The 17,122-nt window shown below is 36.6% G+C and overlaps 1 protein-coding gene across 5 annotated transcripts in view; it reads left to right on the top strand.

Moving 5' to 3' along the window:
* The window catches only part of MYO16 (myosin XVI), a 385,302-nt gene that overhangs the window by 251,962 nt on the left and 116,218 nt on the right, over positions 1 to 17,122 (top strand). For all 5 annotated transcript variants that reach the window (XM_049834474.1, XM_049834472.1, XM_049834470.1 and 2 more), the window contains exons 17-20: positions 4,724 to 4,835; positions 8,266 to 8,383; positions 9,133 to 9,204; positions 9,812 to 9,953. In XM_049834474.1, coding sequence (XP_049690431.1) covers positions 4,724 to 4,835; positions 8,266 to 8,383; positions 9,133 to 9,204; positions 9,812 to 9,953 — 444 coding nt within the window. The remainder of the gene's footprint in view (positions 1 to 4,723; positions 4,836 to 8,265; positions 8,384 to 9,132; positions 9,205 to 9,811; positions 9,954 to 17,122) is intronic.

Raw genomic sequence — 17,122 nt, forward strand, 5'->3', positions numbered from 1 at the left:
GGCCAAAAGGTGATTGTTTTGTGTCTTTGCTTTGACTATGCTTCAAAATATCAAGAAAACTTAGTTACTTAGTTTTAAAAGCCTGTGATGTTCTTCAGCTTTCCACTGAATGAAGATGAAACTTCCTGAGTGGACTGTGCTAAGCTTTTCTGCCTTGGCATGAGCTAACTGAGAAGATGCAGCACTTCATTACCTGGGATGTGAAACATGAAGGTTCAATATAACCTCATGCCCTAGATGCTTTGAACTCCCTTTGAAATGGACTGCCTGACACACCGAGTGAGGAAATTCCAGACCTTTTCTGTGGGTCATGCCAACTATAAGATAGTTGTCAGAAAAAGGGTACCCTCTTCTCAATTAAATTCCCTAATTATCAAATTTGGAACTTGTTTATTTTTCTCTCTTCACAGATTTTATAAAAACATAACAGTTCCAATAGGAAAGACAGAATAAAAAGGCTTCTTTCACGTTTTGTAATATAAGCAATATACTGAAAAATTACCACCATTGATTTTTTTTCTTCTAGTCATTTTTTCCTTTTGAGAGACTAGAATAGATGAGATTGCTACAATGCTGGAAATTAGAACTTTTAGAAGAAAAATTGGAAAGAAAAAACTATGTAGGTAGTCTCTTTTACATGTCTCAAGAAATTGTCTGATGCAGCATTGTGTTCTACTGAAAGTGACTGTACTACAATGACTGATTAGTTCATCATCCTAAAAAAAACCCCAACTTTTTGTGGATCAGTAAATTAAACAGTCACTGATCACATGTCCTTAAAACTTTTGTGTGCTGATAAGCTCTCTGTGGAGAGTACTAGTCCGATGCAACTGTCAAAATGGTAGCATTTAAACAAATGGTTAGACAGTCAGTAGAAAGGAGTTAATTATTGGGACGGCATACACTGTTTGGTTCAGCAGTTTTACCAGAGGTATGAATAACATTTGTCTGAGCAGCTACCTTCAACTAAAAGGCTCTCAGCCAAAATCTGAGAATCTTTTTCAAAAGCTGCAGTAAGCTAATGTGAATGTGCATTTGTAGAGTGAATTTGCACACAAAGAGATAACGCAAGTAAGGCTAGTGAAACTATGATAAGTAAGTCCACAATTGGTGTGCAGCCTGCATGCTTCAGATACTATGGAACATCATATCTGGCCTGTATAGCAGTAGTACCTCTTTTACTAAAATTTTCAGCAACAAAGAATTCGGGAGTCACCAGGTCTGGTTTGCGTTTGGACACAGACTACCTTGTTGGAAACATACAGGAGCATTACATACACTCTAGTAACAGCATAGGTTTTCATAAATATGATGGCTATGACACTATAGTTTACAATAACAAAAATCTAAGTGAAAATAATAACTAAAAGTTCACAATGGAAACTTTAACGAGTTTAATCCCTCTTCATCACTAGCAATGCAATACCATCCAGGCCACTTGAGTGTCAAAACACAAAAAATGCACTATAAATATGAGAAAGGCTACACATATTAAAAAAAAGTTTACGTTTTACAGAATAATGATGTATCTGCAAGGAAGGAATGTTCCATTATTATTAGGACTTCTGTGCTGTGACACATCTCTTTCCCATCTTTCCCCTTTCCTTATTTTTGTAGGAGAGGCAATAATTTAAAATTTCTTCTGGAAGCTGGTTCTTAAGCATAAATACATGATAGTAGTAATATTAATACAAAGGGTGTCTAAGCCCTTTCCACTCTCAGGGCCTTTAAGGTGGAAAGAAGGAGATACCAGGGAACTGCATGTTTCACATGCAAAAAAAATATAATCATTTATATGTCTGTCTAAATGTCACTAGAATGAACTTAACTATAAAAATATGATTCTTTGTCTAGCGAGTATATATTATACCCCTACTCTGCTACACTGTGTACTTTCTGCATTTTGGAGTTGTATGATATCCATCAACAGTCCCAAGTACTCTATACAGTTAATCCATCCTTAACATGCATATGCTTTATATTATAAACATACAACAGTTGAATGTGCATATCTTCAAAGCAATTTTCGTATTTCATTAGTCCTTAAATAGTCTAGAAGATGAGTGGGGCTCATGACATGTTATAAAAGAATTTAATTGCTCTTAGACTGGGGAGACTGATTCTGAATTGAAGTGCATCTTAGAAAATGTCCAACTGCAGCCCTTTCCAAGAGCACCAGCGCATCTGCTGATTAAATCTTCAGGAGATTTATGCTGGGAAAGTCAGATTCTCTTCCAACAGGCATGTCCCAGCAGATGCTGTAGTTTACAGATGGGTTGTTGGAGCCACAGGCACCTGGTTTGGCGGGTACCCATTTTGCCCCCTGCTGTATCAGCAAGAAGTGCTTGTGCTGAAGGCAAGAACTGATGCATGTTGGTTCATATCACAGCTCAGCTCTTTTCCTCCAAGGGAGTGAGCGTTCTGGGTCACTTTGCTGTGCCATGGCCTGCTTTTGATATGTGTTGGTAATATTCATGCACCTTTTTGCTACGATACCACTAGCACTTTTAACTATGCTGAAAAGAGCTGTTTAAATGGGGTTGCTTAAATAAGAGAAGTATGCAATATTCTCTTCGCAGGACAGGAAAGAGTATTCCCTGCTCAGTATGCAGAGAGACAAAGAATTATTTAGGGACAGCACCAGTGAGGAGGCTTTTTTTGCAGAAATGGCCATAAACTTCCAATTCCTCCAACCATTCAACAACAGGATATTTTGACAGCAGAGTAGCTGCTGCTGTTAATCTCCTAATTACGGATCAAAAATGCCACCAACACATGATGCATAACACTGAACTGGTATAAGTTCATGCAGCAGTTTGGAACAGTGGAAAATTTTCTGCTGGATTAACCTTTATACCAGTAGGTTCTATGATAGATTCAGTACCAGCTGTATTCTAGCCTCCTTTTGAAACCTGCAGGCACTGTAAAAAGTAAAAAAAAAACCAAACCAGAAAAAAAACCTAGAAAGCTGGCATATACTTTGTATCATCTGCTGTAGCTAATTTGACAGCTATGCTATCATTTGTATCTACCTGATTTGCACAAAATTAAGGTTTTTAGTAACCTCAAGGAAATGGTGCAGTGCTCTGGCAGTGATGCTCACAGACCCACGTTCTCAAAGGCTGTGTTAATTCACTGGCTGTAGCCACTGATGTGAGGCTTGTTTGTACTTGAGATATCTGCTGACTGAGTTCTCCTGTGGGTGCAAAAAGTGCTTACGCACCCAGGCACATGGTGTTCTCCCCATCATTCTTCTTCTGGCCACCTCCTGGGGTAACATAAGCCATTATCACTGTAAGGGAGATCCACACTGGTAAATCTGGTATCAATCCACTAAAAAGGTGCTCTGCATTTCATCACGTATACCTCATAAACCTCATTATCAGTTAGAAAAGTGCAAATACTAAATCATTCTTCCATGTGTTTCCAAAAGCTTCACACATTCACGTAAAAGGCCACCTTTACAAGAGCTACCACCCTAGTTACTACAGCGTTGCCAGACTTTCTGTGGTAATAGGAGTTTTATTTTGAAACCATGTCTCCTCTATAGTGCAATTAGAATAGGATTGTGAACAAGAATTGTCAGAAATTAAACCGGTATTGTTTCCCATCTTTACGTGTCAGATCATGGACTGAACATTATTAGAGAGCAGAATAATTGTGGGGAATTTTTGTTGTTGTAATTGTGGTGAAAGGATGAGGGGTGGAGTGTGTGTAAATTGTCCACCTTTGTTGGTGTTGTGATGAACTTATTTTGATTCAGGTGTGGGGAATTCTTTTGTTGATGTAAGTGACCTTTGTGAAGATTGTAGATTGTGTGATGAATGTGTATTTTAATGATAATGATAATTTAATGATAATGATAAAAGAAAACATCTTTTTACATTCTCAGCATGATGTAATTAAAAATCACATCCCACAAGATATTCAGACGCCTCATTCTTAGTGATTTCAGCTGTATGAAGATGCCTGAGCACTTCTAAAAATCTGGCCTATAGACGTATTTTAAGAGGGCAAAATACACTGTTGTAAAGGTTAAGATTACTGCTCTTTTCAATAGTCTGTTGTACTATAGCTTTTGATTATTCTATTTTGTGTTACTGCTCTTTATGTTGGTTCTTTTTTTTTGTCTTCCCTGAGTTAGCTGCTGCACTAGGTGTCTCTCTTTCTCTCTTCCAATCATTATTTTGGGGAAGGTTTGTAAAATTTCATTTTGCTTCACGGTGTGCAAAGCAGTACAGCTTAAGGGCTATATATACGTTTACTACTCTCTGCACTTAGTTACTACGTTGTTCTAAGAGATGCTGAGTATACCTGTCACCCAGGGAGTGAATGATCACCATGGGTTCAGGCAGATAAGAGTTGATCTATTCCCTAGCCAGCAGGAGGGGAGTTTAAAGCAGTCAGAGTTATCAGAGGATCTCCTCAAATCTTCGTTCTGAAGGGGAATCTGTGGTAGTGCAAGAGTGGCAAAACTGTCAGTGGTATAAATTAAACCTGAAGTTTTAGCTTACATGTAGGGCTAAAGTTGGCAGGGGAGGGAGCCTTAAGCAAAAGCTTAAGGAAAGAAATATGGAGCATTCTGTCACTGATACTGTTCCCTCCAAAGGCTGAGAAAAATCTGTAATAAACCTCTGGTTAGAAGGGCAAAGCTAGCTTTTACCCTCAAAAGTTTGATTGTGCACCAGCCTTGTAAATACTATATATGCTTTCCTCTGTGCAGGTATCTAAGCCAGACCGTACTGGAAGAGACAGTGTTAACAGCCAACCGTCAAAACAGGGAGAAATTAGCCATACTAAAACAAGCTCTAGGTGCTGTGGGATTCAATAGCCTGGTAAGTTACACAAGCTTATGTTATTTGTGGCTAAAATCACCATATTAGTTAAAAGTGAGTCAAAAGGAACTCTTGCTGATAACCTTTTGTGAGGAAAAGAAGTGCCATTCTGTCTTTCTTTCTGTTCGTTAAGACCTTGGAACAATATACAGTACTAGTTCACTCCAGGGAAATTACTGTAATCACTTTTAATTAGATACAGCACCAACAATGTAAATCTTTTTCATTCTTAGAGATTCACAAAACAGCTTCAAGGTATAATACTCTGAACAATTAAAATTACAGAGATAAAAGGAAACAATCAAATCCCATATGAGAGAAACCTCATAAAACCAACAGGAATTTTTTCCTCTTCCTGATTATTTCCCTGTCCCTTTTAATTTTGTGAAAAACTCATTCCAAATGCCTTTGCTAGCATCACCTGAATAGAAGTAAATACATATTTTGTCAAACAAAATTAGGGCTGGGTAACTTGAAAGAGCTGATCTAACCCCCAAAAAAGCAACAAGAAGATAGGTCTGATGTTTGTCTTCAAGCCCATAACGCTAATGAAGAAGATAATTTGGAAAATAAATCAAGAAGTGGTTCCAGAACACAGAGGTGGGACAAGAATCAGAAGAAACGGAGGGCTGAGTATAAGAACTCATGTAAACTGTGTAATTCCTTTCAGGATGCTAGAATATTTAACAAATTCCCCATATTGCTTACATATGTATATGCTACCTAGCACACTGTAGCTGGGACACTTCTGCAAAACAAATGTATAAGCAACAGTAGTTCTAGAAAGAGGTAAAAACTTATTACCCCTACATAATATTTAGCTTCACAAGAAAAATACGGAGGACAAGTTTATGTAACAGTATGCTAGATTATCATAAGACCTGATAGATGGGCAACAACTGTAATAAAAAGTGTTCAAGGGCTATCAGCAAAAAAAAAAAGTGAGTCTGCTGAAGTCGTTATTTAGGTGTGAGGTAGGCTTTTGTGGTGATGGTACATCATGTACCATTGTTGGGCATTCCCCAGTTAAGGTAGTAACAAATGTTCTTTGGTAACCTATGCCACCTTTTAATATAAAGTAGTGTGGGGTTTTTTCATGAATATTCATGTGGCCATGTACAAAATTGAACACATATGGCTATATTTGACAGAATTATACCTTACTCTTAGGGGCTCAAGCTCTGCACCTGTAGACTTCACTAGCAAAAGTTCCAGGCACTTCTGCATTTAGCCCAGTGTTCACAGATGGGCGAATCTCTCTAGGTCTTCCATTAACATTTTTGCTCTGTTGAGGAAGGGGTTCAGCCCATAAATAAATAATTGAATGCATAATGAATCACATTCTAGAAGCCTGCAGAAACTGTCTAAGAACACTTTGCATAACAGTATTCTTTTGGATCTAGTACTTCAACTTCACTTTGGTCGGAGTTCTTGAAAGGAAGTAAGTTGTCTCTCAGAAAAACGTAAATCATCTTCAAGGCTCCTCTATATCCAGACAGCATTAGAATAAACATTTAGGAGGCTAGAAATGTGTGGAGCTCCAGAGTACTGCAGACTGATCTCCTGTACTGGAGGTTAGAGAGGAATATGTAGATAAAATACATCTAAAATTTCTACCCATTACTTCTGAGGTACATGGAAAGCTCTGTATGTATTACTCCTTGACCATCTAGCACATTTAATGATAGAGGAGATTAACTTTTTGAAGAACTACATAAAAATTCCTTAGCAGTCTTTAATGGTATCTTGCAAAGTATGTTAATGTTTATTTAAAAATTGTTTTAAAGTTGAGGGAGCATGCATCTTAGAGCACAATGAGAAAGTGTTTGAGAATCTGGAACGTGAAATAAACCTGAGGCCTTAGCAAATCACCAGAATAAACAGCTGTCCCAGCCTGCTGCAATTCAGTGCTGTACAGTCATCCCCAAACCAGTTCTGAACAATTTAACAAACAAGCAAGAAGTATGCTGTACTAGTATGCCATTCCATCTTGCCTAAGAGGCCTTCCTAAGAAGCAGGGTATAGCACCCTGGTTTGAATGCCGTATTAGCATGACAGTTCTTTTATTGTAAGAGCTATCTTATTCAGACTTCGCCTGTATATATTGCTTTTTTTAATCTTAAGCTTTAGTACTGTGTAATACAAAAATACGCTCTTGCCCTATTTACATCTGTCTCATACAGTAAGAGATCGAAGTTCTTGTCTTAAAATGTAGTTTAGAGAATCAAATTTGCTTAAACAGCACTGGAAGCGCTGTTGTCTGTACCCCAGAAAGACTGTGAGCTTTTTTTAATGTCCTCTGATGATGGGTGTATTTATTAGAGAAAGGAGGAAGAAGAAAAGCTGGGGGGTTTTGACCTGTTGCTTTTGCAAACTAATGAAAAGTCATCCAAGCTTGGTTTCAGTATGTTCTGAATTCATTGTAGTCACCTGAGAATAAAGGGGATGTATTGGCTATTTCATTTGTAGTGTATTTTTTAATCTTATTGTGAAAATTCCAGTATGTGAGTCTTCTCACTGCCACTTCTAGTGTTTCAGTAGAATCGGGTTCCAAATATTATTTTTCAAAAATATTTCCTGAATTATCTATTAACTTTGCTGTGCATAATGCCATCTCATGCTACAGTGGATATCAGGTTTCCTGTTCTACAGTTTTTAAGGAGCACCATTGTTAGGTAACTGACCTTAAAAAAACCTTCCAAACCCACACAATGTTTTCCATGTCTTAGCATTTTTGGTTCATATTTCATGGATCATTTTTTTGCTTGAATTTAAAAACATAAAAAGACCCCAAACAAACAAGAAATCAGTTCTCTTCTTGCGGTGGTAAAAATGAGGCCAGGAAAAATCTAACCCTAAAGATAACTGCTTCACAGCCTTAGAGGTGTCAAAACATAACATGCAATCATGGGGGGAATGTGTGGGTAAGGGAGATTGCTTTTGTTTCTTTAGACCTTAACTACAGCTTTTACTATCAGGAACCTGTTACAATTTAGAGCTAGACACTTTGTTTGTGAATGCAGTTGGCGAGGAAAAACCAAACCTTGCTATTCCCAGATACAGAAATTGTCTTGATGGAAATTCTCTATGGAGAAGATACGTTTATTTCTTGCAGAAATAATGCATCCATTAAAGATACTTCAGTATTTTTTATCACATTCTGAAAAACTTTCTTAACTGAGTAGTTAATATGATTTACATTAAAACAAAAGAAAATAAAAGGTAATCTTGTTGTTTTATGTCCTAGATAGGTTCCAGTTTGATTTTGAAATCCAAATTTCCTGTTAATAGTTTGCACATGAATACTTTTAATGTAGCAAATGCTGATGATACAAACTAATGGAATTTGTATTTTTATAAAGCATCACCTTTCACTGGTGTGCCCAACAGATCTCTTCTTTATCTTTAATTCTGCATAAAATATGTGCAGGAGGTGGAGAACCTGTTTGTAATTCTCTCAGCAATTCTGCATCTTGGAGACATTCGCTTTACGGCTCTGACAGACGCTGAGACAGCATTCGTGTCAGACCTGCAGCTACTGGAACAAGGTCAGTAGGACTTGGTCCCTCAGCAGGACAGTTGCACTGATCCACCAACAGATGAAAACACAATTCCAGGGAGACCAAAAAGATGACCTCTGAAAATTCGTGTTACTGTGGGAAGGCATTATCCAATTGACTTCAGTGTTTTATAAACTACAGATTTTTATGGGATGAAATAAAATGCTAGTATTGCAAATTATCTAATTTAATGTCGTATTTAATGGTATAATTTGCCAAAAGAAATTGTACAGTGCACTTTGTGCAGTCTTTTTTTAAAATGCTCTTGCGCTGCTTGTCAACAGCTGAACAATTTGCATGGAATTGAATTCCTTACATGCAAAATCTGTGTCTTAAAAGGGTCTCTTGTTTCCCTGCTTTGAAGTTTGCCCTTTTAGTCACTAACAAATCTCCTCAAAGTGGCTTATGGATACAGAATGTCAATAAGTAGTATACCTTAACTCTAATGTGAGAGGAAGTCTGCCAAGCCCTGGGGAAAGACCCGAGAATCTTTAAAGGGGAAAGAAAGCTGTAATGTAATATACAGATATGTTCAAACTTCACAAAATGCTGATTATAGTAACCCAATTTTATGTGTTTGTTAATTTTGATTACTTCTGTGACAGCACTCTTTCCTTTAATGTGTCGGCTCTTTCACTATTAAAAAATGACATCTACATAAGAAAATTTGTAATAAAAAAATCCCAAACACAGTAGAGCACAAATCAGGCATTCTTGAAATTCTCTTTTCATTTCAGTTGCGGGGATGCTGCAGGTTTCACCAGATGAGCTTGCTTCAGCCTTAACAACTGACGTTCAGTATTTTAAAGGTAATCTTTTCCAAGCTTACATTCTCATAGATCAGACCTAGTGGCATTTTGATCCTTCTGATTTGAGAATTTTAAAAGCAGATAATTTTTGTTTCTTATTTCTTGTATGGTCTTGCAAATTTTTTCCCTGAGGTACATAGGATTACCTGCCATGCAGTAAGTCAGACTGGGCCACTGAATTAGAAATGTCTTTGTAATATGGAGCAAAGCAGTTCCACAGTCTGACGCTGATGGACTCCTAACTTGATTAATCTTACAAAAGTTTGTCAAGATAACAGATTAGATATTAATACGAGAACTCACGTCTACAGGGGTGTCCTGAAAAAGAAAAAAGTTTTGAAAAAGTTCTTTCCAGTAAAATGCTAGTTCTGTATGGTACTCATACCCTTTTCTATTGAAAAAAGTACAAATGTACATGTTTCCAAACTGAAGATCTTGTGAGTGTTGACAGTCTTTTCATCTTTCACTGGAGGCTTCAGAAAAAAACTATCACCATGTATAGGTTTGGCAAAGGAGAAGTAACTGTAACTACATTTATTGTAACTAAAATTACTTAAGGCAAGCTTTACAACATGCTTTCATCTCCATTTTCTGCTTTCTCTTTTAGGAGACATGATTGTACGGAGGCACACTATAGAGATAGCAGAATCTTACCGTGATCTCCTGGCAAAATCTCTATATGGTCGTTTATTTAGCTTTTTAGTCAACACAATCAACTGCTACCTTCAAAATCAAGATGAGACTGGCAGGTAGGAGTGCCATTACAAACTATTAGGTGTGCCATTATCTGTTCAAATCCAGATCTGTAAAAGAAACATAATTTCAGCATTTAAAGCATTTTATGATAGCATGGCAGTGATGCTTGAATCTTTAAATCACTGGCCATTCCTTCAAGTAATTTCCTCGGTAACATATTTGTTTATTTATTTGTTCGTGTAGGGGGACATGGTACTTAATGCAGTAATCTGGATTGGTGGTTAGAATTAGTAGCCTTTTAAGAGTTGAAAATGCAGAATAAGCAAACTCTTTCAATAAGCAGAAAACTGCTTGGTGTTTTTTTAGTGCAGAATATGCTTTCCAAAACTATGACCTTAGCACAGGGTATTAAAACCAGAATTTTGTTCAAAGGCCTTCAATTGAATGTTTAAACTTCACTGAATTAAATGTTCTAAGAATGTTCTGGGTGTCTCTAGGTTATCATCTGCTAAATTCAATGCTGTTGCTATCCAGTATGGTTTCTTAGAAAAAAAAGAATGCTAATTAATGTCATCAGTGGAGCAGACAAGAAACAAACAAAACACAACAACAACAAAAGAACTCTTACTAGAATCAAAGTAGCAAACTAAGACAGTAGACCTTATTAGAGGATCATATGCAAGTGACTTAACCAAGGTTCAACATCTCACATGCTCAGATGAGCTTTCTTATGAACGTTAAGTATAAGATGTCTTGGCATTATTGCTAAATGGAAAACCACAAATGACCGATGTGGAAATTCAGAAAAAGAGGAAGTATTTTTCCATTATATCCTGTCTGTGTTGGCTTCATAGGACAAATACTTATCTGGTGCCCTCTTTTAGAGTTTGAAAACTTTACAGTCTTACTTTTATTCCTATCCAATTTGTAGACCAATTAGTAATAAATCATATTTCTGTACGTGTAGCTAACAGAAAAGCTAGCATGCCTGAGTAACTCAGAGCTTTCTGCACACAAAAGTTTTCTGTCATTATACGTACCACCAGAGTGCCTAGCTTCTTGCTGGAGGCAAAGAGAAGGTTTACCAGTAACATGGAATGGTTTTACTTGTCTGTTTCTGATTGTGCAGCCCCTTAGAATTGCCTACACCTGGACAACAAAGCTAGAGCAACTTTCCAATCCATGTCCTAATTTGAAATACTGTGTTTATAACAGGGAAGGACAGTGGCATGTGGTCACATTCAAGTCTTCCCCATTCATTCCTGGGACTTAGAGAACATGGGCTTAGCTCAGTGCATGTCTGTGACAGACAGCAATCCAGCTCAGGTATTCCTAATTATGGTGAGCTCATTTCTAGTGGTCATTGAGGAAGAAATCTACAATCAGTATATTAAAAATCTATTAAAATTATTTGAAATAATTTTTCAATGTGTAATTTTGAAGTTTTGAAATTTGATATCTCACAATCTTTCAGAACAGGGTGTTGTGAACCTCTGTTGTTAAGTAAGGTAAACCTATAATTTCTAGGTATCATAAGATCTTCAAATAATGAAAGTCAAAGCTGTTTCTACATTGTTTACCTTGCAGTCTCCTTTTAGTGCAATCATATGTGCCTGAGGTGGCTTCTACCTTGTGGAAATACTTCTCAGTGAAACAATTACTACCTGTGTGGTAACTTGAAGACTATGTGGTGTTCTAAGTCCCAGCTAAAGCAGGACAGCTGTTTGATGTTGTCAGGAATGAGGAATTTGCAATAGTTTTATATTATACCTGTGCTTTAAAAAGGGGAGTTCTTTTAGGCTGGCTAGAGGAAGCTAACTGGCTTAGGATATATTAGCAATGCTGATAAGACTTAATAAATTTTGGCAGGCCAAATTCAGCCTCAGGTCCCTTTCCAAACTTGAAGCTAAATGGCTTATTCTAAGTGAAAATGAAGTTGACTGTCCTTCATTGATATTTCAACCCCAGTTGAGTTATCCAGCTTAAGATAAAAAAAATACCTCTCCCACCCCCCCCCCACCCCCCTCTTTTTTTTTTTGGTCCAGCCTAATCATATTGCATAAGCTGTAGTAGTAAATCAAGGCATAGCACAGTTCAAGATGCAAGTTGGATTAATGCAGATCATTTCATGATTCTGTGATTTGTGGTTCAGATTTATTTCATACACATCTGAGCAATTCTATCAATTAGTGTCATTATACCTCCAGTTTGGTGCAGTTTTAATAAACCTCTTAATAAAGATCCACCAAAGACATTAACTAATGTGGCTAAATAAGGCTGATACATTTCAAGCCACACTTCATTGCCTGGTGAGAAACTTACCAGATGGGGTGAAGCCTTCATCAGAAACCTGGAATAAGGCTTCTAACTCGATTCTCTTGTTTTATTGTGAGGTAGCTTAACTGTACTTCCATCCAACTTCAGTGAGAATTTATGAAGCAATAAAATTAGATTTATTGGCTTAGTAACTCTAAGAGAAACATTTGATCTTGGCATTTTTGAGGAAACTAGTTACCTGGGTTTAACTTTTATGCTGAAGCTACTCAATTTTGGTCATTAATATTGATTTATATTTACCATGAAATAGCTTGTGGCTGGTTTCAGGCAAAATAAAAGTGATGATTGCCATTAGATCTAAGGGAAGGGGAGATGATTCTATGAAAAGCTGCAAAGACCAAGCTCTAGAGGTATGAAGTATAGACAATAAAAGTGTTGCCAGAATCCAGCAAATACATCACTTTATAATACTATCCAATAAATATAAAGCAAGAGTTCTAATGACAGTGTTAAGTGAGATAATCCCCCTTCAGAAATGTTGTTCTCCTTCATAAAAACTTACTTACTATTTTGTCTAGTTAGAACTAAATTACAACCATGGATGCTAGTTTGGACTGGTTGCAAGGTACTTTGAGGTATATTACTTTATTCATCTTGATATTGTTTCAAAGAAATTCACTGGGGAGAAACTGTTTTTCTGTAATTGGCCTCTAGAATGGGATTAGAAGAAAGCTATTAAAATTTCTTACAGGTGCTTATATTTATTTTTTTTTAAGTTTAATATTTATATTCACTCATTTATATAATTATTTCCTATTCTACTGATTTTATTAGTATAAAAATCGTCTGGATGAACTTCTTCCCAAGACTCTTAACTCTTCAAAGTTTACGACTGTTTTACTTCCATTCAAATAAATATGCTGATTTTCAGTTTTGTAGATAAAAGAGACTAGAGCATTCATGATTGCCTAAATGTGGCATTTCAAGGTGCTTGATTCCATGTTGGCAAAGTTGGATCTAGTGATCCAAATATTAGTAATAAAATGTCTTAAGATGATGTTTTAAGAACTCATGACTCATTCTGCAAGAGGACTTTATGCTTATGGGGACTTAAGAATGTCTGTGAACTCTTGTGAAATACTGGTGTTCTTTTCTGATGCAAAACAAGCTAATTAGGTATATATGCTTGAGAACATCTTGATATTGTTTTCCCTGCCTGCTAGTAAGTAGAAGGCATGATGTTTTATCAGCTAGTTAGCAAAGAGTTTCTCTTTTATGTGGCCAGAATATGGGGCTAATGCCAACATGCTTGCTGTATTACCGACAAGCAAAGAAAGCTAGCATTCAGTTATACCCTCAGTCTGTATCAGCAAGTCAGCCATAGGAGACTTCTGTTTCAAATAGAGCATATAGAATATTTCTAAATAGGTATTTTCTGAAAGCTGGTGCATTCTGGCCGTGTAATCTTATTCCAGTGAAATTCAGATATTGCCAGAGGGTAGCAGTGGCAACACTTATTTGGGGAAAAGAAGGATCTCAGGAGTCTCATTTACAAACTTTTTAGTACACATCACCTGATTTATAGAACAAGATAGATATTCTGAAATAGAAATCCTCCCAGTTTAAGTAAAAAAGACAGAGCATAAACTAAAGCATTCATTTATGTATTATTGAACCCAGTAGAAAGGTGCTGGCAGTGCAGGAAGGACGGAAAGAGAGTTCCTGTTCAAAACATGAATGCACAGCATAATGAGAATTGTCTCTATATGTGGAGATAGGGAAATCTTTAAAAATAACAAACAGTACAAAGCATCTAAAAGCATATGGTGCATAATACCATGTATTGAGATCTGCTTCAGTCTGGATCATTTCCAGTGTTTCATTAAACAAGACAATGCTGTTTTTCAAAGCATAGAACGAATTTTGCTTTAAAGAGATGGGGAAGAGTATATGCTACTGATGAGAGGGCTATAGATCTGGAGTCCATTAGCAAACATATTTCTCCCTTCCTGCCATACCTGTCAAGTCACTCAAAGAAATGTTTGTCAGATATGGAGCCAGTGTTTCTTTCCACTGTGTCCAACCACTGTCTCTTATCTGCACCACTCACACCTGGGTAAGATAATATTAAAAGAAAAATGACAGTTGTTGAGCAAGATGGCTGAGAGATGTGGCAATGACGCTGTCTCAGCAAAAATCTCAGAATCTTAAATACCAGAAAAAGCACTTTCAAAAGTCTTGGAAACTAGTTTGGTTTAGTAATTGTTTGAGATTAAGAACATAGCCTACTGGGAGTATTCAGCCTGTTCTCTTCAAGAATCGTATTTGTGACAATGGGTGTAATCTGTCCCCCTGGGAGAACTGAGGGAGTCTTAATTAGGATTCTGAGGGTCCTCATTTGAAGGCTAGGTTATATACTTTATCTAATCCTAGAAATATTTCCTCATTAATCAGTATCACTTCTAGTTTATCCAGATCAGACATAAGCCTACTGGGTTCCTTCTGGTTACTGGCAGAAGTTGGGGGAAGAGCAAGAAACATTTTATTTGGGGCAGATGAAAAGGCACATTAGATCATCCTGCCTCAACAGATTCACCTTGCTGCTTTACGTAGGCAGACTACAAAAAATGACAATGGGAATGAACCCTATGGATTTCAGAGCTGAAAACCATCTGGGATGAAAAAAGAGTGATCAAATAACATCCTATAGATTTGTCTGAAGCAATGGGTCAGAAGTATTGTAAAGGGAGCCAGGAATGGCAAACAGGTCGAGAGCATCTCTTGATGAATGGCAAGATGTCTGCCAAGACAGTAGATCATCAGACAGGATGTCTTCTGTATGTGTATTGTTTTTAGGAGTTGCCAAGAATTTTTATGTAGTTTCTTTATAATGCAGTTGTTAAGAGTACAAGATCAAAAGGTATTTCTAGTCTATAAGGACACATTTACAGAGATGTCATTCTGAGGAAAAAGGCAAAACTGGAGACATTGTAAAATATTATCAGTCGAAAGGCTCTTCTGTAAATCACAAAAATCAAGTGAGTTATGGTTAACAACCTGTTTTTAACTATTCACAGCTATGTACTGGTCTAAGAGATAAAAATGTTCTTCAAATATTGGCAAGTTGCTGTTTTTCTATGCTAGGAAATATCGTCAAACTTGAAATCAAAGTCTCAGTCCCCACTAAAACTGTAGCTGTTTTATTTATACGTAGTTAATATTGAATATCTGAAACATAATGGGGGAAAGTGTCAGTGATGTTTAGTAACCATAAAAAGAATAAAGTAAAATAAAGGGATTTTTCAGAACAGAAAGTGCTCTTTTCTATTATTTGTTCTTTTAGACACTGGTGACATGTCCTTTCGTTTGTAAACATGGGATCATTCATGCTTTGTTTTGCCTTGGGAATCTCTGCTATGATTAATTTAAGGAAAGTAATTTTGCTGGAATTAATATGATTGACAGCTAGCCAAGAAAAACATATATGGACCCTCCTTCTGAGAAGAAAAGTGGTATAAAACTGAAGACAAGAAGAAAGAAAGAAAAAAAGCAAAGTAATTTGTAGCCACATATAAAACAACACTTTTAATTTTGTTGTTGTGCTGTCTTTGCTATTTAGTTTTCAAAACCTGAGCAATAATTTAATACAGAAAATTACTATTATGGTTGGTGAGATTTTGCACATAGATGCCACAATGTAGTAATAAAATGTCACTATTGTAGAGGATACAGAGCCTTGTTCTGTTACACCTGCCCGTAGGCAAGATACTAATTACGTAAAACCTCCAGCTCTTTTCATGTAGTGTGTGCATCTTCTAATAATACAACACCAAGATTATCAAGTGGAGTTCATAAAAAAAGTTGGGATGACATGTTCTCCTGTCAACAAATGCATCTCCAGCAAATCAAGATATTTCTTAGAAATATTACAGTTTTTCATAAGAAATGTTATTTGAGGTAGGCAATAGGCTGGCTGCTAAGGCTTTAACCTGGAGTTTTAGAAACTAGGGCCAGGTTCCTGTTTTGCCTGATTTGTAATAATTCATTAAGTCAGTTTTTTTGGCCTTTTCCTTATGCAAATGTTTATACATTCCTTCAGAGAAAGTGAGAGAGACTAATTTGACAAAATAACAGTCATGGTACTGAACTGGGTTGTAAGCAGTCCAGCCTCAAATCTACTCATTGAATCAGACAACGAAGGGATAAGCTGTTCATCCATGTTAAGTAGCTCTTAATAACTGTGAAATATAATGTAATATTTCAGCTGCTGTGCAATATTACATAGCAGTTCATGTTTTGCCTTCCTATAAGGAAGGCTATAGATGAATGGTAAAAAAATAAGAATGAGAACTTACTAAGTATTCTGAAATTCCAAACTACTTTTTTTCCCCAAAACTTGTTTAAATAACATAATAATTCTGGCTTTTCAATATTGGTCTGAGTGAGTTTGTTTTTAAAATGTCTCATTCTTCTCCACAGAAATGGATTGGTTTTGTTGAAAACATGCTGTGACAAGGAACGTACACCCATCTCTAATCAGGAACATTTGAAAATGGGGCTTACATTTTAAAATACAGTTTAAATTGCACTCATTGCCGGAGATGGAGTTGGTGATATATCTTTATGCTTCTTGTTGTAGAAATTCCCTCGGAGGCTAATCGACCTCACGATAACCTCTCCTACCCAACAAAGTCATTCTAGGTTAGATTTATTATGCAGCTCTCTATGCCTGACATTTACGCATGTAGCCAGTCTTGTGGCTATCTGTAGTGCATTGAACCAGTATGCCTTAGAAATGAAGACAAACTTCTTGGCTGTGATTTCTGAAGAAGGGTCTCCTTGTCCCTGAGGATCGTTTTTCCTAGCTTGTTTTTTATGATTTTACTTTTTTTTGTTTGTTATATGGGAATTTATTTTCAGTGTTGGATCCTTTCCTAATTAAATG

The sequence above is a fragment of the Accipiter gentilis genome, chromosome 31, assembly GCF_929443795.1.
Source record: "Accipiter gentilis chromosome 31, bAccGen1.1, whole genome shotgun sequence".
Taxonomy (NCBI): domain Eukaryota; kingdom Metazoa; phylum Chordata; class Aves; order Accipitriformes; family Accipitridae; genus Astur; species Astur gentilis.